The sequence below is a fragment of the Haemorhous mexicanus genome, chromosome 1 (genome assembly GCF_027477595.1).
Source record: "Haemorhous mexicanus isolate bHaeMex1 chromosome 1, bHaeMex1.pri, whole genome shotgun sequence".
NCBI lineage: Eukaryota > Metazoa > Chordata > Aves > Passeriformes > Fringillidae > Haemorhous > Haemorhous mexicanus.
The window spans coordinates 21,441,390-21,467,514 of NC_082341.1; the positions used below are offsets into that span (position 1 = coordinate 21,441,390).

Genomic DNA, 26,125 nt, shown 5'->3' on the forward strand with positions numbered 1-26,125 from the left:
TAGCCTTGTCCTCTTAAGTCAGAAATACCACAGATCCCAGTAGAAATGAAACTTTCTGCCTCCTGTGTCATCTCCAGCTCCCACCAGCTGGACTGAATAACACAGCACTTGCTCAGCTGTATTCTCCTCAGCCCCCCTTTAAATGGTTTATGTTTTGTGTTAAGGTGTCTGGTTTTCATTGGATTTGGGGAGCAAAACTGTTAAGTCCAGCATTCTCCATTTTAAGTCCCCTGTTTCATTCCACATGGTATGACAGCATTATGTTGCACCTAGACCTCTAGATCCACATCTGGAGCTGTATGAAGGACTTCAAAATTCTACCAAATACTCCAGTGTGCATATTATGAAAATGAGATTTATTAATATGAAGCAGCTGCTAGTTAATTATTCCCATCCAATAACAGGAAAATATTTTCAACACTGTTTTCAGTTGTGTGGCAAAGGACTCTGTAGTGGAAGGGTTAATCCTTAGTCCTTTTGTTCGTCCTCCTTAAAATATATTATTCCTTGTGCTCTACATGTAAATGAAGTTCAGAATACAGTGTCTCTGTTCTCCCTTCTCCCCAGACACTTGGTTGTACATCTTGGACATGACCTTGTTGTCTTTCAATGACTGGCTTCTTTGCAGAGGAGGATGTTTCCCCAGAGCCTGAAATTTCACCCATGTGTTCATGTAAAGTGATGGCAGAATATAGAGAAAAGTATCTTGGGGAACTCTTTGTAACTTCATAAAAAACAATGCTTTATGTACTCCCCTCTTCTTGGTTGCTGCTTTCTGACTGCATTTGATGCCATAATAGATTTCTAAATGCATTAAAAAGTCTGGTACTTGTTTTTTCTGGGTAACGTTCTGCCATCAGCGGTAAATTTGTATTGATTTTTGTAGAACCAGAATTTCCAGATGTTCCTTCCTCAGCAAAATCAAAAGAATGTTTTCTGTGCTCAAAAGAAGTCATGAGGATATACTTATGTGTAAGCAGTATTGGTGCCTACTTAAACTTGACTACAATTTTGTAGAGGTGAATTTATGCTTGTTTTTGTTCATAGTGTTTACAGGGAGAAAGCGACAGCTACTGTCAGGCAGAAAATGTAAGCAGATTACTGTACACCTATCGGTCCAGTTCACTGTGCATTGTTTGCAAATAAGATGATTTATTAAAGTCTTGGATTTAAGCTTCCCATGTGGTAGCAGTGATAATCCACCCAAAGAAAATATTGTCTTTTAGTTTAAAAATAAAACATTTCTTTTTGTTGTGAATTTGATCAATTTCTGACTGCCACCACATTCATAACCCTGTGTGACTGGCAGAAAATAATAATTTAACAGAAACATTTGTAGCCTGTCACTTGATCTGACACTGGGTGTGAGTTTGTGCTTCTGACCTTGGAGAGATGGTCTGCATTTGGAGTGCATGCAGCTGCACCCATGGCCTGGGACTTCATACACTTCTCCATGAGTTGTAGTGGGTTTTCTGTGCATGAGAAATGGACGTGCTCAGGAAATCACATTCTCCCCCCCAAAGGTTTGAGCTTAGTATAATCAGATCCAGAACACGTGGTTCTACACCAGATTCAGTGGTGATATGGAGATTAGTTTGCAAAGGTGAAAATCACAGAAGTTCAAGGTTAAGGTATTTCTGTAGTTTAAAAATTCCTTGACTATTTGATTTTGACTTCCTTTTTAATCTCAACTAGAAAGCTTAAATTATTCTTAAAGACTAAATACACTAAATAATACAGGTTCTTGACTAACTGCTCTCAAAGATTTTCATATTTTGTATGTTGCCATAGAAATGGCAGCTACCAAACCCAGCTTTTTACCATGTGCAGTGTCGACATAATAGGTGCAGATACCATTTCAGAGTATCAGACAGACCTCAGCATTGAAAGGAAAAGAAGCTCTTCCTCTGATGCTTCACAGTGTAGCTCACTGAGGTATGTTCTCACTCTCATGATTCCTCTGGAGAGAATCATAGGAGACAGCTGTGCTTATTTATTAGTGTGCATTTTCAAAATGGATGTTGTGGCTTACATGTATGTAAGGGCATTAATGGATTGTTTAATCCTCTGCCCACCTTGTACACCATTGGAGCTGCATTTATAGCAAAGCAGATGAGGTGTGGCATGAAGGTGATGCTTCAGGGAACATTGAAGGAATCACATTGGTGCCAAAGTATAGTGATCTTTGTGCAAATAATCTACTAATAAGTAGTGAAGGAAATAAAACTGGAAACAGATCCCTGGCTTCTGGGAGCAGGTTTTAATAATGCAGTGTCATGTAGACAGCCCTATAGCTCCACCTATGGAAGCCATGGCAGGAGAAGGTGGGAAGAGGCAGGCATCAAAACTTCAGAAATAGAGAAAACACCTTTGTGCTTATGCAACTGCCTCAGTTGAAGAAAACCTGGAGTTTGGTGGGAATCCAGGCAGGAGTGGGTAGTGCTGGGATGGGGCTGGAGATGCTGAGGGCCTGGGAACCCCTCCCTCTGCAGCCTTGCAATGTTAGATCAAGTCCCAGTGTGCCTCTGCTTCCACTTCCAGTTTGAAAACTAGAAACTGGATGTGAGGCTGAAGGAAGGAAAAGGCATGCAGTGTTTTGTGCACATGCATTTATTTATTACATATTCTAATAATTTTGTCAGTAACTGCTGAATATGATTAATAACGTGGTAAGCAAATTCTAAAGGCAGTGTCTTTCATGTATACCAGTAACTAGGGATGGTGGCCCAACAGGTGTAACTAAGCTTTTCCTTTTCAAATACAATTATTAACCAGTAATTATGCATGGAAGTCATTTTCTTTAATAAGTCATTTCTGTTCTGGCATTCTGGAAGGAAATACTCTGAGGGGGCCAAAGCAATGTGAGCTGTTCTGTGTACAATGTGCCCTGCCTTCTGCCCAGATATAATTAAGATTATTAAATAATGAAAACTGGTGTGTTATTTTGTTAAACACTTGACAGGTGATTTGAGGGGAAAAATGAGAAGAGATGGAAAAACCCACAGAGCTTCTCAGGCACAAACAATAAATTGAAGTCGTTGATTTCCTTGCCAGAATCTTCAAGGTAGACTGGTAAAAGCATTTCCCTTTTAGTTAACAAAATAATGGTGGTGCTGCTAAAACAGGAGCAGGATTTAGCCCTGGAAGGGTTGTGTAACAAATTCTGTAAGAGTGGAAGAATAATGAGAGTATTGGGCTCTCAGAGCAGGGACATTTATTTTTTGCTGTTGCCTAGCAACCCTGAAAACAAAATTGTAATATTAACTTAAATACTATGAATTTTTAAACCCCTGTGTATTGGGGGGAAGGTGAGGAGGAGAGAAAGCTCCACCAGTATTCAGGAAGGAATTTTCAACTTCCATTTCAGGCTTTTAGCTTTTTAGAAAATGAACAAAAGTAAAACCAAAAATCCGATCCCTCTCAAGTAAAACTTCCCCTTCTGATGCAGATTAGAGGTGATTTTCAGTTGGAAGAAGAAATCTGATAAGCAGCTTTCAACTGGTAGAATGAAAAGCTACAATTAATGTATGTCATAACATGTTTTAGGAAGTTCTTTTCACAAACTTGCCCTTGATTAACTCTTTATAATAACACTGCCATTTGCAGTGTCTAAATCAATTACTTCTGGAAGCTCTTTTAGTGTGTTTTGAATATCCTTTGCTGTCCTACACTGTCTGATAACAACCTGCCTCATTCCTTTTGACACATAGACACACGCTCTGTTTAACCATGAATCTCTGCCTAAGCAGGGCAATCTTACGAGACACTGTAGACAGCACAAGAGATCTATGCTGAAAGAAAAGCACTTCTCATTAAGGAATATTTATTTCAAACATCTATGCAATAGCAGTACAGTTAAAAGTACCTTTCTTTTCTTTCCAAAGTGCTTTTTTCCAGGGAAGATCATCTTGTGACTAAAAATAAATTCATATTATATGGGATTATGTTTCATTTGCTCTCTTACTAATTAAATCCTCTCATTTGTCAAACCTCTTGGATGGAAATAATTCATGTTGTAAATCACACAATTTTAGTTCCCTGCTTGAGTGGGATTGAATGATCCTATTGCCAGTTAAAAGAAACAAAATGAAAAGCAAACATTATTTGATCAATGGAAGCATTTTCTAGTGAAAGCTCACATGTAAAAGTAATTTATGGAAATAAACCACCAAAGCTACCATATATTTAAACACAAGCAATATTTAGGCTTTATGACTGTCCTTGGGGGAGGCTCCTGGCTTCAGCACACCCATCTGACAGTCATTTAGTAGAACCATTTTAGATCAAGTCCCAGTGTGCTATTTTGGTCAGTGACAGAAAGAATGCACAATCAAAGTCAGCACAAGTCCCTGCAGTAGTGATCTGCAAGGCTCTGAGATATCAGCTTGGGAAGTTAAACCTGAAGCAAGCAGCATTATACATCCTCCCAGAGAGCCAAGCTCTGTGCTGGGGTGCCAGCGAGAGAACTCCCCTCACAGCCAGATCACAGGAGGGGAGGTTGTTCTCCTTCTCCTTGGCTGTAGCAAGTGTCCCATGCATCTCTCCCTAGAGCAGATGGTGCCATGGGGCACTCCTGCCTCATCAAAGCCAGTGGGAAGTTTGCCATTTGCTTGAGCTGGAACAGCAGGGGATTGTCAGCGTGCACAGTTACACGTGGAAGCCAAAGGGGGACATACAATTCCCTGGATTTCACTCCAGATCAATTTAAAATAATAAAGCCTAGGTTTAAAATATGGAAGCAATGTCTTACTCAGAGGCATCATGTATCCATTCATGCTGCCTGGTTCCAGCAAGCTGTCACATGGAATAGTTGCTGTCTTTGAAGACAACGGGACATCTCTTTTCTGGGCAAAGCAGCCATACCTGCAGTGACCTGGCTGTGCAGGGGGATAGTCCAGAACAGCTGCTCTTCAATGGCTTCTCTGCAATTGCTGCCCACCTGGGCACTCTGCTGCTGAACGTGCCATTTTTCAGTCCGATTCAGAAGTAAACCCAATTAAATTACAAAAAGGTGTTGTTTAATGCTGAATGTGTCTGGAAATGTGCAAACCATTTTTTGTTAGATTTGTTCATAATGTGCAAATTTAATTTGTTAAATTTGTTCAGTGGAGGCCCCGTCTGGCCTCCACTGGCAAGTCCTAAAAGCTGCCTGAGATAAATGAGTGTGTTCATCACAATCAAAGTTACTGCAAAGTATCAAGATGCTTCTCTCTAGCAGAATTTATCTCTCCTGCTCTGCTGAAATCTTGAACTTCTCTGATATTTTTGCAGTCTGATGGACATCAGCTTTCTTTATCTGATAATTTTTTGATTTGTGTATCTTCAAAGTACTCTGATTTTTATATTCTTTGTTGTGTTCTCTTACCTTGCTTTTGAGTTTCCATGTGAAAGAGTGATGGGTAGATGCTTCTAAAGCTTTTTAAGAAAGAATGAAGAATAATTTTGTTGAATTACATCATTTATTCCAAAAAGTCAGTAACAAGCAGTATAATTTTGGTGAGAAAAGCTTTAAGTGTGTAGGTTCTCCCCCTGCTGTTAGTTTGAGCCAGAAGACAGCTCCCCTGACTTGAATCTTGGATCAGCATGTTGGCTCCACTGAGCAGTGAGAGAGGAAAAAGAGGAAGAGAAATGTAAAAATGATCTATAAGCAAGAATGTCTCTATATATAGAAGTTTTCCATGAAGCACCAGCAAGTCTTTAGGAATTAATGGTGAATTGGCCCAAATCATGCAGTGCTTACAAACTGTACTGAGCTTGCTTTTTCTGCTCCAAAGAGGCATGGACAAGTTTTCCTTGGAACAGCAAAGTCTTGAACAAAAGTGATCACTTCCATTACATCCAGCTCTTTTTACTGGTTTGGGTTTTTTTTAGTAATCCTGTATTGCTTGTTACTTAACAATTATTACAAATTAAGTATAAATATTAATAAACAGTGAAGCTCATTGATTTTGCTGACTTGGATGGTGGGAAGAAATAGATGTTACAGGATATTTGAAAAGTAAAAAATTCAATTGTTAGAACACAGCATACAGGGACCTCTCTTCCCTTTTAGATCCTCCTGCTTAGTTCTGCAGTTGCAATCCTGACAACACAGAAAGAATGAATGCTGCTTGCTCTTCTTCCATTTGCAGACTAGCGCACAGGAATTGATAGAAAAATGGACAAAGATCTTTACTGACTGCCCCAGCCTCCTTTGCTTACAGCAGCAAGTGTGTGAGGACATAGAGGGTAATTAGCTTCATTTTTAGAACAGGAAAACATTTTGTTTTCCACTCCAAGGAGGACTCTGAGGCAGGATAGGGAATTCGTTCTCAAGGCTGCACAGCAATGAACTCTTGGTCACGTAAGGCAGTGTGAAAGGGTGGGAGCACAGCCAGTCACGACCAGGCAATTGGGTTTTGCTCAACAGAACATTAGTCCAACATTAGTCATTACAGCAAGGCATTGCATGGGAGGAGCTGCAAGAACACTGCTTGTTTAGTGATACTTGAAAAGCAACCAGGAAATTAGAACCTTTAAAGGATGAAACATGAGAGACCTGGCAATGCTGATGGATTTGCAGAATACTGGAGGTATGTCAGTTCCCTCCAGTAACACCAGGTTGGCTTTCAGCTATTTGATCACAAAAGAAACAATACAGGACTTTGTGTTTTCATCTGTTTCCACTCAAACCTGTTTTGTTGCTGCTGTTGTGAAGGATGGAGTTGCTTTCTTCATCCCATGATGTGGGAAGATGCTCTGTTTTATTAGTGGACTACTGGTAAGAAGAGATGGTGAAACTTTATGAGGCAAATTTAGCCCCAACGTTTGGACAATGAAAGTATTAAAAAAGGGCTGACAATGAGATTGTGTACTCAGGGTTCATGGGAACCCACATTTGGTGTTGTCCTGATGAAGGAACTTGGGGCAGTGCCATTTAAAAATTACTTTCTTCTGTCATAATACACCGATTTGTAGGGTATGGTCAGCAAAAGCTGCATTTCTTTTGTGTAAAGATGAGCAATATTGGATATATCTTTTATGCATTTGAAATAATCTTAGCTATCCATAATAGAAAGATGGAATTACATTTTTCCTTTATTTATGGAGACCAGCACATTGCCTGGAGTATATCCAGTGGTTACCAAGAACGGGTGAACTAACTGGGCAGCAGACAAGTGTGAAACCTGTCTGAGGCTTGTGCAGTAGACTCTTCTTTGCTTCCATTACAAATAAGGGATTCCTGTTGTCGCTAAAATATGAGCAACCTGAGCTGCTGCTCGTTTGGCAGGACAGCAGCAGAGCTCTGCTCTGCTCACAGTGCAGAGCCTTGATAAGCCTGCAGCCTCTCAGAGCTTCTGGACGGCTGCATTATGCAGAGCATTACTGAGCAAAGGCTTTTCGGGAGGCAGCGGGAGGACCGCGTTCCTTGGCCTGCAGCACCGTGGGGGTAAGGCTGCTGGACACAAGTTCCCCCTAGTGAGGGGATCGGGAACAGCTTCTGCTCCAGGAGGCAGCTGTAGAAGTAGACATGGGAGTCACTGAACTTGGCTGAGTTGCAGATGATAAGAAAAATATGGGAAACAATGGTTTCATCACCCAGGTCCTTCCTTTTATTTTTAATCAGCACTTTATATCTCTGTTGAAGTTTCGTTCACATTGTTGTGTATTTCAATAGCTGGTGCATATTGTCATCATCCAGATCTTGCAGAAAAAGAAAAATTACAAGGTTCAGTGCTACAGGGTTTTTTAACCAAATGGCATTTTAGAGACGAGATAAAAGCAGTTTGTGACCTTAAGGGCTATTTTTGATCTTCAGGGCAATTAGTATAACATCTTCCCTGAAATTGCATGGATAGAGAATCCGAAGGGTTAGTGGCCATGATAGTGGAGAAAAATAAATCTACTTTTCTTAGATTTTCCAGAAACTCCACAGAACTGTGGACAATTCCATTCTATTTTTCCTGAAACTATTTCCCTAAGAGAAGTAAATGAATGACTACATGAAGATGTTCTGCAACAGCAGTTATAAATGCCACGTATGCAAATCTGTGTACACAGATTTTGGTCTTTTTAGTACTGTAAATTGAAAATACTTGTCTTGTGTGACTTTCGTTATGAAATAACAGTTTATTGCTACCCTCTACAGACTGGAAATGATACCTGGAAAACTGATAATTACATCAGTAATTCCTTTACCCTGAACAAATTCACTTTGGTTGCAAATACAGTTGGCATCTGGCAGTAGTAGTCATCTAGATCTAGAAATCCTCTCAATTGTGTATTCTTCTAAACCTTTCATTGTATTCAGGTGGATTTATTATTAGCCTAAGACGGTGGTCTTACGTACGAAAAATCAGTAGTAAGGAGGAAATAAATACTCAAAAAAGCCATTCTTATGTGTAGAGGGTTTGCATAGGTGGATAATCTAAGGAACACAGAAGAAATCATCAGGATCTTTAATGTATTATAATAACAACAAACCTGGCTGCAGCACTTCTTCTGTGTGTTCTGTACTTGCTGCTGAATGTTCAGATGACTGTCATCCAAAATGCTGTTTCTTAATCCTAAGTGACATCTAATGAAAAACACGATTTTGGGAATTACAAGCAGGAGACTTATTTAAAGGAAGGGGAATCACAAGGACATGATGCAGCTTTATTTTCAAGTGAGCATTTGAAGCTGGCTAAGGGAAAGTATAGCATTCTTCCCCCTTCAGCACAGAAATAGAGAACTGCACTACAGAAGTGCAGAGGGGTTTATCCCTTCTGTGTACACAGATCAGCATCCTGGTAGTGACCATCAAAATATGTGAGGCCTTGAAGAGGCCAAGCCCTCTATTATGGCACCCACTGGAGGTGCCAGGCCAGAACTGCAGGTTTGGGAAACTGCCTGGCACCAGGGGTGGCCTCTCAGTGATTGCTCTTCATGTCAAGGCCAGCAGTTTCATTCAAAGAGGATGAATACAGGAGGAGTCTAAAAGCCATTCTGGGTATTTATTACATCAGAAACTAAGGTGACAGCCCCAGAATCAGGGATCTTAATGAATTACAAAAAGGTATTCAGCTGGTTCAGTTGTAAAGGTCTTCATAACCCAACTCTTGGAGTAATCTTCATGAAGTAGATAAACTCTCAACTAGTGCAGACTGTCAACCTGGACTAAAACACATCGCTTTAAAATTTTTAGTCTTACTTATTTTGAAATTATCATTTCATAATTCTAAAAAAAAGTATTTTGTTTCCTTTAAGAATCATGTTTTAAAAAACTGATCATCTGTTACCAAACAGTATTCCTGGGGCTATTATACAGATACTGAATGATTAACAGAGTTAATCACAGCAATGGTGCAACGTAATTCTGGTCACTGGCAGTAACTAAGCTTGTTTTCTGTATAGGAAAGCCATTTTGAGGAATCATTTTCCTCTGTCTTGCAGAAGTTGACAGCCAGGGCTGGCAGAAAGGTGGTGTGTAGAACTCAAGTGTGGTCAGAGAGATGTGATGTCTCTTGAACTACACTTTTTATGTGGGCTGTCTGCATATAATCAGCTTCAGAAATATCTATCTTCAAAACAGGGGAACCCAATATGACAATAAATGTTTTCTTTTAACAGAAGATTTACTAGTTTTATTTAATCTTAAAGGTTTTGGGTTTAGGTTGCTTTTTTGCTTCTGAGAAAGCCATGGGTGCTCTCAAATGCCTCCCACTTCACAGCAGCACACACAGTCCCTAGCACACATGGATAGGTTTTGTTACTGCTTGATTTTCCTCTTGTTTGCAGAGGAATGTGTGAATATCTGTAATATCTTCCTTCAATTTCTACATTTACAGGGACATGGCTGAAGAGTAGTTTGGGCATTGTACAACAAGAAGGAAATCAGTTGACTTGGACTTATATTGCACCTCAGCTGGGCTACTGGGTTGCAGCTATGTCACCTGCTATCCCAGGTAAGATGGAATTGGATTTTATTGATATTTGCAGCACTGGGTAATTACTTATTTATATATAATGTTTATATTTTTCAGAATGACCTCATCTGAGATGCCACAGCTTGATCAATAATGGATTATTAGAAAAAAGAAATCTGAGAGTAAAGGGTTAAATCTTTTCAGGATTTTGTGGGGCAACCTTGGTGCTCAAAATATCTGTGTAATTTCAATGGGGAGCATTTCAAAGTGTTCCTGCTTTGATGCATTTTTGTCACCACTGCCTGGTAGAGCCATTGCTAGAAAATTATGGGAGTCATAGCTTCAGCGTGTTGGTGTTCCAGCAGGTAGAAGAACAGGTGCTGTGAAGTTTCTGTACAGAAACTCACAGAGATATGGATTCACCTAAAACCAGCATTATCCTGAGTTAGACACTTACAGATGGATGGATGGATGGATGGATGGATGGATGGATGGATGGATGGATGGATGCATTTGACACTTTTTTCCTTTTGCACTGAAGATGCCCATTTTGCCCTGAGTTATGCTTTGCATCATCTTGGTGACTGATTAATTTACACTGTGAATAACTTAGCTTAGAAGTTCTAGGAGATATTTTACAGTGGCATTAGTACAGAGCTGATTGGTTGCCATCTGCAAACCTCTTGGCATAACTGTAAAAAATTGCTTTGAACTAGGCATTAATTATATGTGCTTTGGAGATTATTAATGCTGCAACTTCTGGTTCCTTTTTTTCTGTCTGTAGCTGCCTAGATTTCTTGGTAGTAGCTCTTCAGTCACCAATAATCTGAGATACCTCTGTGTATAAAAGAGCCAATCAGTCAAACAATCAATCAAAAAAAAAACCCAAAAAAAAACCCCAACCCAGAACTCCTGACAGATTTTATTAGGTTTTCCAGATAAAAACCTAATCCAGTAGAAATGAAAACATGCTTGCCTTGGCTGTGCAAGTTCAATAAACTAAATATAACCAACAAAACCAAACTCTTACATGAGTACAGGTTTTAAAGTCTACTCATACATATCATTAAGTGTTTCATAATATGTGGGCTTTTTATTTGAGGTTCTATTAAATGATAGCTATTAAATGCTGGGATATTCAGCTAATTCATTGCTGAACAGAATTTAGAGGCAGGTGCAGATCTGAATAGGCTATCATATTAAATTTAATGGAATTTTACAAAATAATTCTTCTTGAAGAAAAAGCAACTGCTCTGAGCCAAACATTTCCCAGTACAGCTCTGTCCCAGATTGCAAGGAAGTTACACTAGTCATGGAATTGTGCTTATAACTCTGAGGTTACAAGGCCTGTAACTCTTAACAAGAGAAGGCTTATTTGTCCTTGTGATTTACCTTGTATGGCAGAGTTGCTACTTGTATTTTACTTTTCCTTCCTTCTAGGGCTAGATCTAAGTTCCTAAAACTCTGTTGCAATGGCAACAACATTTTCATGAAAAATTCAAGAGATTTCTCTTGTGTTCTTTTTGCTTAATGTTCTAAAGCAGCAGTAAAATCAATTATGTAATGGTAGTGGTGGGACAGAATGTATAAATATTTAGATTTCCCAAACGCAATATAATTTATGTTCCTTTTAATGAGTTAATGCATTTTTGCATATTTTATCTCCTAATTGAATCTATTTGATTTCTTATCTCAAAATTGGACAAAAATGGTCTTTGCTTTCCTGGCAGTGGCTCTACAGACCACTCAAGATCCACAGATGAGGTTTTGCAAGCTTTATGACCTAGACCCTCTTAAGCTGGCCAGGTTTGCTGTGCTTCACAGTACATGCATGTAGTCTGCCAGCTGGTGCTGTACTTCCTCGCCTGCAGATGAAAATTTGGGTCTTTATTTCAAAATCATCATAAGGATTTTACTAACCAACTGAGTCACACATGCATAATTGGGAACAGATGTTGTCCACATGCGTGCATTCCTTTGTGTGTTAGAACATTTACTAAGTGTTATTTAAACCTGGAGTTACAGCACTGTTTCACTAGTGGTCTGGTAATTAAAGCTACTGAAGATCTGCTTGGCTTGGCTTGATCTAGACTTCAGAGCACCAACACATCTTCCAGAGAATCCTGTACTGCACTGTCTGTACTGTTTGGTGTGAAGAGCCACAGATGATAAAGAGCAGTTGTTGCCCACAGTGTTGCTTTGTGCATTACAGTGCTGGGAGATGCTGAGATGGATTTTCTCCAGTGGTGAGAGCTTTTTGGCACACGGTGCCAGCATTAGGACCTGGAAAGCAGCATTCACTGATGCATGCTCCTATTGAAACTAACTGCTTTTCCACAGAATGAGCTAGTTGGACTTGCAGTCACGAAAACCAGCACATTCTTTCTCCACAAGTTGCTCCCTTCTCCAGAGATGGTCTGCTCAGTAGGCACCAGGGCAATGAGCAGCACTTGCTTAGCACCCTCATAATAAGGGAAAGTGTCCCACTCCTTGTTTAACTGTTGTTCCTCTTCCTATTTGCAGATTATTGCAGGTCTAAATTCTCTTTTTTGTCCTTCCAGGTCCCATTGTAACACATGACATTACCAGCTATCACACAATGTTTCTTTTGGCAATTTTAGGAGGGATGGCTCTCATACTTCTAGTCTTGCTGTGCCTGCTTTTGTATTATTGCAGGTAAGATTCACCATCCTGGTTACTTAGTTCATGTTGAAAATACAAGCTTTTTTGTGCTTATGAAATTAAAAACTTCTGAATTGAAACATTTTTCCTTTGGGGGAAAAAAAGGCAAGCAAATGCTTGAAAAAGAAAGAAACAGATCAAATTTCCTATGTTCCTGGTTACACACAGCATATAAATCCCTGCCTTTGGGAGGGTGGTAGTTGAGTGAATCACACACATCTGTACCTGTGTTCTCCATGTAATTTCCTATCAAACATGGGCATAGGTTCAAGTTCTCTCTACCTGTTATGCATTTGCAAATGATCTTTCTGTTGGCGTTGTATTAAAATGAATGTTAAATTATCAGCCAATGCCTACTAATGAGTGATTTTATACTTGCCTTCTCTAGACATTTACTCCAGTTTGTAATTGGTACTTGAGATATTTCCCAAATGACATTAGTTATTCTTTAATTTTATCTTCGCTGCTGGGATAAGCTTTTAATTTTTAGATTATGTAATAAAAGTTCAATTCCCCTAATACTAACCATTGCTTAAAAATCTTCTATTAAGACACAGTTGCTTCTCTTGTTTCTGTGTACAACATTCATAAATTATAACTTCTTTTGTTACTGGCTTTTATAGAAGAAAATGTCTAAGACCACGTCAACATCATAAGAAACTGCAACTCTCGACAGCACTGGACACTTCTAAGAAGGATCAAGCAACCTCAATGTCCCATATAAATTTAATATTTTCACGTCGTGAGTCAGAATTTCCAGGTGGATTGTCTGTTGCTAGCAATGGACACGCTGAAAACTCAGGGGCAAAGGAATTAATCAGTGCTGTCCACATGGAGATGGTGTCACCTACTGGAGAAGCAGATATGCATACACCTATGCTCAAACACTCCTTCAGTACTTCCCAGGAGTTTAGCTCCCGAGAGGAACTGCTCTCTGACAAGGAGAAAGACAAGAGCAGAATTTCCTTGGATGACCTGACTCCCAGTGGGTCTCTAAGAAAAGACTACCACAAGTCAGCAGATAGTTTTCCTCTAAAGACCAGAAAATCTACAGAAACAGCTGAAGGCTATGAGTCCCCTATCAAAGATGAGTATAGAAGAAGTTACAATGCTATGCTGTCTCAGCCTTTATTTGAAAAGCAAGAGAGAGAAGTTCAAGTATCTATGAACCATATTGCTACTGGAAGTAAATACAATATTCAGGAACAAATATACCCCACACCTTCAGCCCCTGAAAAAGAGCTGCTGGACTGCAGACCTACTGATTGTATGATGTCTCGTTCAGTTGATCACCTTGAAAGACCTACATCTTTCCCTCGACCAGGTCAGTTGATCTGCTGCAATTCTGTCGACCAAGTCAATGACAGTGTTTACAGAAAGGTTTTGCCTGCACTGGTCATCCCAGGCCATTACATGAAGCTGCCTGGAGAGCACCCTTTTGTTAGCCAGCCCCTAGTTGTCCCAGCTGACCAGCAGATTGATATAGAAAGACTTCAGGCTGAGCTTCCTAACCCTCACGCGCGGCTTTTCCCGCACCCTGCCCAGCAGCTGCAGCCCCAGCAGTTGGCATCCCAAGCAATATCTCAGCAACATTTGCAAGATGCAGGTGCAGCTGAGTGGAGTCAGCAAAATGCTTCCATGTCTGAATCTATTTCCATTCCTGCCTCTCTTAACGATGCATCCCTGGCTCAGATGAATAGCGAAGTGCAGCTTCTTACAGAAAAGGCTTTGATGGAATTAGGAGGTGGGAAGCCATTGCCTCACCCTCGAGCATGGTTTGTTTCTCTAGATGGGCGTTCAAATGCTCACGTTAGACATTCGTACATTGATCTCCAAAGAGCTGGTAGGAACGGGAGTAACGATGCCAGTTTGGACTCCGGTGTTGACATGAATGAACCGAAATCTGCCCGAAAGGGAAGAGGAGATCATCTGTCTGCACCACAGAGTCACCCCCCAGTGCAGGAGCACCAGCAGAGAGAGCGGAAGGTTTCAGACAGCACAGCTTACACACAGCTGGTGTACTTGGATGATATGGACCAAAGTGGCAGCGAGTGTGGAACAGCAGTTTGTAGCCCTGAGGACAATGCTCTCCGATGCCTCCTAGAAGGCACCAGTAAGAGAAGTGGTGTGCAGCTGCCCAGCCTGCAGGAGGAAACCAGAACTGTGGATACCAAACCAGAGCCATTAACTAGTCCTGAACATGGAACATCCATTCGAGATGATGATGATGAAGATGAGGAGGATGAGGAAGATGACCAAGGTGAAGATAAGAAGAGTCCTTGGCAGAAACGAGAGGAAAGACCACTAATGACTTTCAATCTAAAATGAGCTATTGTGAAAATCCACCCTTCAGTGGAGTATAAAATTGCCAAATATCCTTTCTGTGGAAGTGCTTGATATTTTTTTCTTTTTTTCTTCTTTTTTTTTTTTTATATTGTGGAGAGAAAAGAGAAAAACAAACTGTGGTGAGCAACATTTGAAAGAACTTAAATGCATTACTGTGTAAATGTTGGAAAAGAATTAAAATCATTCCTCTGATTTAACAGCTGCCTCCAGTGAGATAGCTGAACAAAGAGTGTGATTGTTATTCCATATACTTGATATTGGTCATCCAGGATGTTGAAAATACTGACAAATTTTTTGGTTGGTTTATGACCTCAATCTCCTTATGAATGGGAGCTGGTAAAGCTTTTGTTTTGTAGGCCAATTTTATGTTGATAATGCTACTGAAAGTATCTTAAAAACAGGAGTTTGACACATGGTGTCCAAAATTGTGCATTATCTCAATGAAAGGCTATGCATTGCTGCTTTTAGTAATATTTTGCTTATACTATGCTTTTCTTAATTTTACAAGTTGGTTGTAAACATATTATGTCCTTTATTATAAACTACTCAGCAATTTATTTTAATGTACAACTGCAGGAAACTTGAGTAGCATCCCTTAGCATTGAAGCCTTTTTATGAAACCAAACTGAATTTTGTGTCGACTAAGATTCCTCTAATTCTGGTACCATTTTCTCAAAGTGCCTTTTTTACAGTAACAATGAACAGTCCCTTCTTTTGCTAAGTCCTTTTAATTGACCCCATTTGAGATTTTATAAACTTCTGAACTTCTACCTTTTATTTTAAGCTGCATGCCAAGAGTCCCATTTTGTGCTGAGCATTTCTCATTTCAATACAGTGTATTCTGTACCTATCATGTATATTGTGGATTCTGTTTAGCCAGGATAGACTTAGAAGACATTTTAAAGGGCCCAGAGTAGCCAAGAAGATAGTTTCAGTGACTGTATATATTGTTAGTTTCCTCTGGAATCCCATGAGCTCATCATGCTCATATAAAATGGACTATTGACCGAGCAAGTGGACTGAATGTGTCTAGAAAAATTTGGGGAAAAAACAAATGTACTATCCAAAAGTGCCAGAATTACTCTTCTGTGCTTTTTCCATACAGAGCTGCTTGGTTATTCAAAAATTATAATTGAAAATAAACTGCAAAAAGTATCTTTGTGGATTTTTTCCTCTGTTAGTGATTATCACATTATTTTATGGTATTTAAAAAGAAAAATACTTTCATTTTTCCTGTGCATATTTATGCTTGTATGACTTACTTTCTTTTGCAGTTCTCATGAGCTTAAGTCAATACTGAAATTTAGACCCCTTTTCAGAAAAGCATCCTCTGTATCTTGATAAATACGTAATGATTTGCTTAAGAATCACTGAAGACATTGGAAATGAAATCCTGGTATCACCAAAATTTCCTGTGGAGTCACACTTCCCATGGGCCAGTTTTCTTTCTTACATTTCTGTGGGTACTTACACTTACTGCACTCTCCTCATTTTTCATGAATTGGGTTCAAAGAAGAGGAAGTATGTGACTTCTACTTTTGTGGAATCCTTCATATACATTCAGTTTATCATGTTTCATTCAGTTATTTTTATGCAGATTAGCAGCAGTCATGCTTACCAAAGTCAATACATAATCTCCAAGGTTCCTATATAGTTCCTATTTAATTTGTAATAATAAGCCCCAACTCACATTCGTTGCTTCATTTTCAGTAAATTTCAACGTTTTCATAGAAAGTGAGTCTTGTAATTTCCATATTACTTTATGTCTTACCTGGGAACCTGATCTTTAGCCAGGAGTTGAATCCTGATTTCCTAGTTCCCAGGTCAACGGTCCTTTCCATCCACAAAGCCAGATCACCTTTGCTTTGGTTCATGTTTGAAAGTGGTATATGTTGTAAAAGGAATCTAAAATATTGTGGAGTGCATTGAATATTGAAATCACCATATTAGCACTAAATTACATTTTACTCATTGTGTATGTGGCTGGTCCTTTCCTGTTCTGTTTAGGAATTTTGTACTGACCACCTGTGAACTGGTTTTGGGCTCTGGGTTACTTATTGTCAGTTTGTGCAAGGTCACTGAACAGAAAAATACAACTTTAAGGGCATAGTATTTATCAGATGTCAGTAAGTGCTGGTAATACGGTGTCACTTATTAATTGGAATGCTGCATAAGTAAACATTCGGAATAAAATTTCTGCATACTAGAATCATTGTGCTATTTAATTTTCAGTTTTCTGTTGTCTTAAATCTGTCATTTTTAATTACATTCTTTTTTTCACATTCCTTTGCAAAGTTTCCATCATTGCTATCTTGTAAAGTGAGATTGTTGCTATTAAATTGCAGTGGTTTGTTTCTTTAATTGTGTTGGTTTTATGTTCATTTGACGATTTGTGGTTCTAATACAGCAAATATACTTGAACAAACACAATGTGGGTATGTTTCAAATCTCCTTTAAAATAGCATTTTTTAATTGGTGTGATAGTTTAATTTTGCAAAATACATAGTTTATGAAATGTATTTCTCTATATCCACACTGGGCCGTATGCTAAATGAAGCTGGAACAGAGTTAATGCAGTTCAGGTAACAGGTTAAGATTTAAGATTAGAGTATGTTATGCCTAATCTAAAAGTCCAGTGATAAGTTCCATGTTTTAATTTTCAAAAACTTCTTGATGCAGATATATCAGTAAAACACAAAGAAATTGTCTTGCTTGTATATTGCACTTGCACAGTGAAGCAAGTACTAATAAAGCTTATAAAACACAGAGAACAAAGTACAACATGAATAGGTCTTGGCATCAGCAGCCCCAAGTCCATGTAGAAGATAACCTAGAAAAGCAAGTGTTTTCTTATTTTATGATGGCAGATATTAGTAGGAAAAATTGCAAGTTTGTAATGACAAAGCTTACAAAAATAATGAAAATATGTTTGTCTTAAAAAAAATACTAGAAACAACTCTTCAAAGTTCATTTTCATTTATATCACAGACTATCTGAAATGTTAGCACTGCTCTGAGTTAATACACTCATTAAGATTGCATTCATTTCATGGTTGTCCCTCAGCTCCCACTTTCTTCCTGCTCAAATACTTTCTTCTCAAAGCTTCTTAAACTGTCTGTAAAGCACCTTGACTTACTGTGATAATGACCTCTTACTACTCGATTAAGTGCTTTGTCAGGGTACCAGCATGCTAAATCCTCTGCAAATACAGGGACAAAAACTGGTTACTGCCTCAGTGCATTTGCAATCTAACATATTAGACAAATTATACAAACGTGTGGTTCTGATCTGAGATGAACAGATTACAAAGAAAGCCCAGCATTTGGAAATGTCTCATAATGCTTTTCTTTGTTACAGGGAGGACTGAGTAGCTTTAGTAGAGTGAATCAAGCACTCTTGAAATATCTTGGCAATATTTTCATTTTCTGCCCTTCATTCTATTCATGAACGCTCTCAGGAACCAATTTTATCTCACTATTCTGAACCAGTATGTTTGAAATTGGTAAAAAACCAAATGTCCTATGTAGTCTTTAGTCTACAGAACAGCACAGGTATAAATAAGCAAGTGTTGGATGAGTCCTTCACTACAGACCTTCTTAGTCTAGGAAGGTCTGTAGTGAAGCAAAAAGGCTTTTTTTTTTTTTTAACAATAATTCATCTGGGAATTAAAATTTATTGTAACACAGTAATCAACTATCAATATTCTGTAACTTGGAGCATGGTAGCGTCCATGCAGTCCATCCTTGGACTTGGTCAAAGAAGAAGAGCGTCTATTTACTTTTCTAAAATACGTGTGCAACAAATAGGGTTTTTCTGAATCAGTGCTGCCGTTTGGTCTCTCCGGCATTTGAAATTCGAGTTGTGGTATCTGCCACCTGGTGGTGAACTGCTTCTCCAGACGTGCCGTGTGTGAAGCAGTTTGTCATTTCAATACAAGCACAGTTAACAACCTCAGTAACACCAGTAGGCAGCTGGCACAGGTTCATCAGTAGTTTCCTGGGCCTGCTGTCAGTGCAAGTGCAGAGATCCCTGTCAGCTGAGAAACCTTGCCCAGCTCCTTTGCTGGGGGAGTATTCAGCTTATAACATCTCCATTCAAATCAAAATGCATCATCACTGATGGCTCTGTATTCTGCCTTGTAGATAGCACCTTGGGTTTAGAACAAAATAAAATAAAAATTAATTTAACTACTGTTTCCAAAGTTGAGGAAAATAAGAGCAACTCAGAAAAACTGGCAGTTTCAACACTAATGCTTCATAATGCTAACCTTACTATTGTTATCTGTGTTTATGTGTGTGTGTGTGTGTGTGTGTGTGTGTATACATATATATATATATATACACACACTCACACACGATTTATAATATATATAATATTATGCTATAGCATGCCATAATAGATACATACATACACTATATTTTCATCATATCTGCTATTTTCACTTCCATGCTGTAAAACAATTGGAATTGGAGCTTCAGGTGAACAAATAGGCAGCTGTTAAGTGCAATTTTCAGAAGAGAGTAGTATTTTTTATTACATTTACTCATGTAATTCCAACGGTTAAACTGAGACCAGATACTGTCTTCTATTTGTCAGTAATAACAGAAGAGTTGTCTAGTCCTTTTTAGCTGTAATCCTCTGGTATCCCCAGGTAATTACTTTGCAAACTGTGGCACCTGGTCAAATACCACTTAACTGAAGTATTTCTTGTTTTATTGATGTGCTTTTCTTCTAGAAATGAGCAGTGCCAGTTAGTTTGTTTGATCATTCAATAGCTATTCTGCCTTAGAAACTTACAGGCACCGGGAAGGAAAATGTGATGACAGCAGGGAGGTACAAATGAAATACTTGTTTATGGGTTATTTTTGTAATTCTGTGGAGAAGGACTTTGTGTTCACATGACAAGAAAGACAGACTCCTCAATAAACCAAACAGAGGAATGCTCCTCACAGTTTTATATTATAAAGGGATGAAATGGTGTTCAAAATAATGCTGTGAGATGCGAAATCCCACTTTCAAAGGAACTGGTCCTGCTGCAAGCGAGGTTGGGCATCAAAACTGAAAGAAGTTATTTAAAGTGGGTCCTGTTACAAGCACTGTTTTTAAAAGGGTTTTGTTGATTTAGTGGTTGTAGGAAGTTTAAAAAGCTTGGAGATGAAAGAAGCTATGGGCCTTGGCTTCTGTCTCATGTCTCTTCAAGGAATGCCTCTTCTAGAAACCCAACTCCCTGATTCTGCTTTCAGTTTTGTGCCATGCTGTGAGGCCACACATCAATGAGACATACCATGTGACACCCTAAGATTAGACTTTTCAATGAAGCTACTTTTAGATGTTGGTGAGGGCAAGCTTTCTTTGTAACTATGCTCTTTGCTCTAACTTGTATTTAACACCTTGCAATCCTGCATTAAATAATAAAATAAAAATGAGAGAAGCCAAACATGCTAGCCACTTCTCCCCCAGTGAGAAGTGTATTTCTCTTGACAGCTGGATCGGTCTTTCGTTCCTTGAAATCCTTGAAAGTATACTTAGATAAGTGTGTGTGTGCACACACACGTGCATGGATACACATTCACATGTGCATATAAGTGCACTAGATATAAAAGCTGCCTTAAATACTAGTGTCAGCATTTCAACATCAAGCAATGGCCAAGTGAGGGTTGCTCGCCCAGACTGACTGGAAGAACCGGCCTAAGAGCCCATAAAGGCTTGAATTAATTAACTTAATTGTCCTTCTGGTCTGACATTGCAGGGTCAAAACCATGCTTGATGCTGAGTTTCTGCTGTACCTCCAACTTCCAAGAGATTTATTCACAGTTGCCTTCTAGCCTAGACCTGAGGTATTAATTTTGTAATTAAAGCTTGTCTAGTATCTATATTTTAAGCAAGTTACTCTGCAGTTGTTGCACATTTGACACAGTCTTTTCTTTTGCACAAAGTTGTAAAATTCTGAAGGGTAAAATCTTACCCTTAAATTCTAAAATAACTCTGCATAGAAAGTGAAGAGTTATAATAGAGTCTGATTTTCCATGGTCTTCATAGGGAAGACACTATGTCTATGAGAAACTTCTTAACTCAGTGTAATTCTCTATGCCATAGGTGTGTATCCTGAACCATGCTATTAATCTGTTTCTAACCACCCAGAAGGCACATCTGTCACAGGAAGGAGTTCTTTTTTGTTCATGGGTAAAGAACTATCTGAAACAGACAAAAAGAAAACTCTAAAAACATACATTTTGGAAAAACTATTGAAATGGTCAAGAGATAAAGAATAATTTATGTATCTATCACTCCCTAAATTCAGAATGAGGGAAATAAAGCATCTTGGCTGTACCTGCAGCTTCCCTGCAAAGAGAAGGAAGCAGCAGGCACATTGATAGGGAGAAGAGTAAAAGGCTAGTGGGAGAACTGATTGCAGAGCTGATGGGAGTAAATTGGATTGATTTAGAGATTGGATGGGCAGAAGTAATTGCTGAGTATCAGTCAGAGCTCCTGCACTACCTGTGTCAACACTGTCTTTATCAAAAAAATCTGTCACCACTAATTCTCATTCATGTACATAGTTTGAGAAGGGTCTCAGAATAAAAATAGGCATAAAAGGGCAAAATATTTATATATTTGTAATAATTATTTAGTTGTTGGCTCTTATTATTAGGTTTTTTTTTTACTTTTTGGAGCTAGAGACCCTAGGATCTGAGGAACTGAGTAGTGCTGCAACCAGTTTAAACCTGTGTTTGATGTAAGTCTTATATCCTGCTTCCAACAATCATCAAAACCAGATGGTTTGGAGAACTGAAATCTCTACTAGCAATAATAAGAGTCTTTCTATCCTTATCACTCATACCTTTAGGCACAAAGGTTTGTATTCATCATGCACATTTTTTTAATGCTCTGATATGTTTTCACTATGCATGTGAATGCCTAACCCTCTTCAGTGCTGTACAGCCCACAGCCCTTGCCAATGCAGACACCAGCATGGAGAAGGTAGATGGTTCTGTGCAAAGGTAAGCTGTAAAATAGAAGAGATAAGGTATGGGCTGCATTTGAAAATGGAATTTAAAAAGGCTGAAGGAGAGTGCAGCAGAAAGAATGGGATACTTTGAGAATGCTTGTCCCCACTTTGACCACTGCAGCCAACACAGGCCATCAGCAAGCAGGCTGTAAGAACAGGCAAGTCTGCAGCTCCCCAAGCAGGGGGGGCTGAAAAGAGGTAGAGTGGGTGAGACAAACCATAAAGATCAGAGGTGTGATCTCACATGGATACAGGTGTGCAACATGTGGGATCACAAGCTCATTTCCTTCTCTAACCATTTCTACTTCTGTTGTTAACTGTAACAATGATGCAGAGTGTTTTGGTACGTTTTTTCTGTTTATTTTCAATCTTATTCTTTTACACTTGCCTCTCATTCAGAATTGAGGAAGATAGTATTTAAGTTTTCACCATAAAGTACAGCCAATTAGAAAAAAAACAATGTGAGGTAGTTGTAGTAGACACTTGGATGAACCAAAGTCTAAATATATTTGTTTGCTCAATAACTCTTTTTAATGTTAATTAGAAAAAAAGGGGAAACACTAAAATACTAGCTAATTTTCAAATTGGACCCATTTTGCTCCCAATTTACAAGATTAAAAATGTTTACACCAAGTTGTAACTTGCAATCCAAATCCATTTAAAATTATAAATGCCATGAATATTTCAATGTGGTATGTAAAGGTAAGAGCAGTGCATGAAAAATTTAGATACTTTTCTTCTGCAGTGTTTAATAATCAAAACACATAGACTAATCAGATGATGCCAATAGCCTGAATGCTGGATTATATATCACCAGCTCACTGGGATGTAATTAATGTGTTGCTAGGCAGGTAAAAAGTCTAGGTTATGCCTGGCTGCTTAAGGGAAACAATATCTGTGCCTGGCTGGCTTTATTCAGTCACAGAAGAGTAGGAAGCATGGTATAACCCTGCCCACGTACTGCACAGTCTCACCTGATGGTTCATCCAGTCCCTGTACTGGGAACTTAGGCTTCCCTATCCCCAGTATTTCCTACTGCCAAGCAGAGATGGCTCCTCCCTCAGTAGCCTGGGGTTCTTGTGAACTCATGTTGGCCACCAAGATGCCCAAAGTATTTGAGTGCTTGTAGGGTTTCATTTTGAGTCCCAGAGTTTCCTCTAGGAGCCAGCTAGGAACAAGTTAAAGACAGCAATGGCAAAGTCCATTTGTGCATCGGGACCTATGCTCACACATGCATCTGAGGTGGCTCAAAAGCATCTCTGAATTGTAGACACAGGTTAATTTTGTGTGGCCATGACAGACCCACGACCGCCTCTCTTATGGAGAACTGGGGAGAGACAGAACCTGGAAGGTAGAATGGGGAAAGAGCCAGAAAGCTGAGATTGATGGTGGTGTGGTGGGTCCCCTAGACACTGCTCTGTTCTTTGGTGGCTGATATTAGTGGGAGCAGCAAGGCAGAGCTAGATCTGAAGTAGTTTATTTGCTTTTCTCTCTTAGCTTCTTCCAATTTGTTGCCATAGCTGGGTATTTTGTCTACATGTAGCAGCACACCAAGAGTCACTACTAAAGCTCTAAGGAGACCCATGAAAATACCCAACTGATGAATACTTCATGACATGCTGCAAATATTTTAATTGATTTCATTATATGCCATTTAGTATTAAGTAAAGTTTATCTCCTGCAAAGGAAGTCTATTTTCCTTTGTTAATAATTTTTCAGCTCTTGTGCAAAATGACTGTGCTTTCTTCTTTTCAATCTTCATAAAATAAAAGGCTTTTGCTTTTATCTTCCCTGTACATCTAGGTAGAGGTCTTTTTTACCAATTACTAACAGTAAGTTTTCACCTTTACAAGTTCTTTACCTGGTTAAGTTTAAACACTTCTGATGGTGTTTGATGGTCTGCTTAGACTGGTGTGAGTCTGTGGGTTGTGTCTGCAGTACTGGCGTGCAGCATTTTGGGGGATTCCTGGATATACCCACATGCAATAGCAGAGATGTTGGAAGTACAGATGCCCACAGGGAGCCTTTTTGGGCACTGCAGGTGCCATGTTTGCTGCTTGCTGTCCTAATATATCACACTCCAATAACTCTCAGTGGCTGAGCATCTGGGGTCATGAAATTCAAAGATACATTTTTTCACCTTGCTGCTCTATTTTCAGAAGACAACTACACATGTGATAGCCAGCATCTATCAAGTAGTGTAACTGCTGAGCAGTGTCTGCAGAGTGAATTTAAATGCTCTGGGAATATGTCTTGTAATTTCAGAAATGCAAAGATACCTCAGAAATCCACCGTGCAGGACAGGTGCTTAACTCTCACTTTTGGTGAACTTCTCTACTTGTGGTATAAGCCAAAAATTACATTTTCATGAAATGGAAAGCACAGTCCAGTGCTTTGACCTTGCAATGGTCGAACCTGGATAATAATCTCAAGATATCAACTGCACTATGCATAAGGTTATTCTTCACTTCACACATGCTATAAAGTACAGAACAGCAGCCATTCTGCAGCTATAGTCCCCCTTCCAGGGAGAATGCCTAGCAGGGCAGCTTGCTGGGAGAAATTCATATTGCCTCTTTAACTGACACTAGGAAATGCAAGAAAAGTCAGGATCCAGGCCTCCTGTACTCCATTTTCCTCACTGAATGAGGAAAATTGTGGTAAAAGAAAGAAGACAGTGAAATCTACAGCTTCTCCAATACAGTGATTCAATGCAGCTGTTTAGTCATTGACCTACTGTTCTTCACTTCCTCTTACACATTATTATGAGGGAGAAAAAATAATTCCTAATCACTGGATTAACTTCTCTCCAGGCTACAGGACAACTTTACAATTGCTTTTTGTTATTGAAAACTATTGGGTATTGTGCCTTTGTTTTGAGATTCCTTTTCTCTCCTGTGCATTACAACTGAATGAAGGTTTACTCCTAAAGGTCTTTTCAAAGTAGAAGAGCAACATGATAGAAACATTTTCCCTCTAAACGACAGCAATGGGCTTGACACTGGGAGGTCATACTTGGCCAAGTGTAAATTACAGATTCCATTTCATGCCTTTGAATTACAAGTTCTTGTGGCAACTCACAAGCTGCAAAGGACCAAGTGCAGTGGGACAAAGGGTGGCCCCAGGCCAGTGCTCAGTACACAGAGGATCAGAGTTTGACAGCTGGAAGGACATTTAGCTTTCTTCTGTTTGGGCAGCAAGATATTTTACTTGACATGTCACCTGCAATACACAACAGAGCAAAATATGATGCCACCTCAAATCAAAAATGGTAAAAAGTAATCCAGATCAAACCTTAAATAGGGCAGAGCAATAGCTTCCTCACATTAAATTGTTTTCACGGGTGGAAAGATAAGGAGAAATTACAACTGATGGACCCTATTCTTACGTTTTAATGTGATGTTTGGCAGCACTGCCAAACCAAGCATTCAGAAATTCTGGATCTCATTCAGAAAGCTTGATATGACCCTGGAAATCATGACAGTTCAAATACTTAACACAAGCTGCTGTTTATTTGTTTTCCTGGGTATAAATCATTACCATTCAGTTCCAGGTTTTCCAGCATGGAGCTTGTAGAAATATAAAAGGCTTTGGGAAAAGAGCAAGTGCTGTGAGTGTCCACCAGCCACAGTGCTGGGATTGCCCTGGTGGCCTCAGCAGCCTCCATCAGCAGCAAATTTTGTTCATAGAGCTTCATTTTGAGTCCTGGAACTTCTGAGAGTCAGCTAAGAAAAAGTATAACACAGCAATGGCAAAGTCCATTTGTGCATCGGGACCTATGCTCACACATGCATCTGAGGTGGCTCAAAAGCATCTCTGAATTGTAGACACAGGTTAATTTTGTGTGGCCATGACAGACCCACGACCGCCTCTCTTATGGAGAACTGGGGAGAGACAGAACCTGGAAGGTAGAATGGGGAAAGAGCCAGAAAGCTGAGATTGATGGTGGTGTGGTGGGTCCCCTAGACACTGCTCTGTTCTTTGGTGGCTGATATTAGTGGGAGCAGCAAGGCAGAGCTAGATCTGAAGTAATTTATTTGCTTTTCTCTCTTAGCTTCTTCCAATTTGCTACCATAGCTGGATATTTTGTCTACATCTAGCAGCACACCAAGAGTCACTACTAAAGCTCTAAGGAGACCTATGAAAATAACCTGGGCGCCCGAGTGTTTATGGTGTGAGAAGGAAACGGGAAGCCGGCAGA

At 39.3% G+C, this 26,125-nt stretch overlaps 1 protein-coding gene across 2 annotated transcripts in view; it reads left to right on the top strand.

Moving 5' to 3' along the window:
- Positions 1 to 17,276, top strand: part of FAM171A1 (family with sequence similarity 171 member A1) — an 87,742-nt gene extending 70,466 nt beyond the window's left edge. For both annotated transcript variants that reach the window (XM_059842589.1, XM_059842580.1), the window contains 3 exons: positions 9,810 to 9,926; positions 12,449 to 12,563; positions 13,193 to 17,276. In XM_059842589.1, coding sequence (XP_059698572.1) covers positions 9,810 to 9,926; positions 12,449 to 12,563; positions 13,193 to 14,897 — 1,937 coding nt within the window. In that variant the 3' untranslated portion in view covers positions 14,898 to 17,276. The remainder of the gene's footprint in view (positions 1 to 9,809; positions 9,927 to 12,448; positions 12,564 to 13,192) is intronic.
- The last annotated feature ends 8,849 nt before the right edge of the window (positions 17,277 to 26,125 follow it).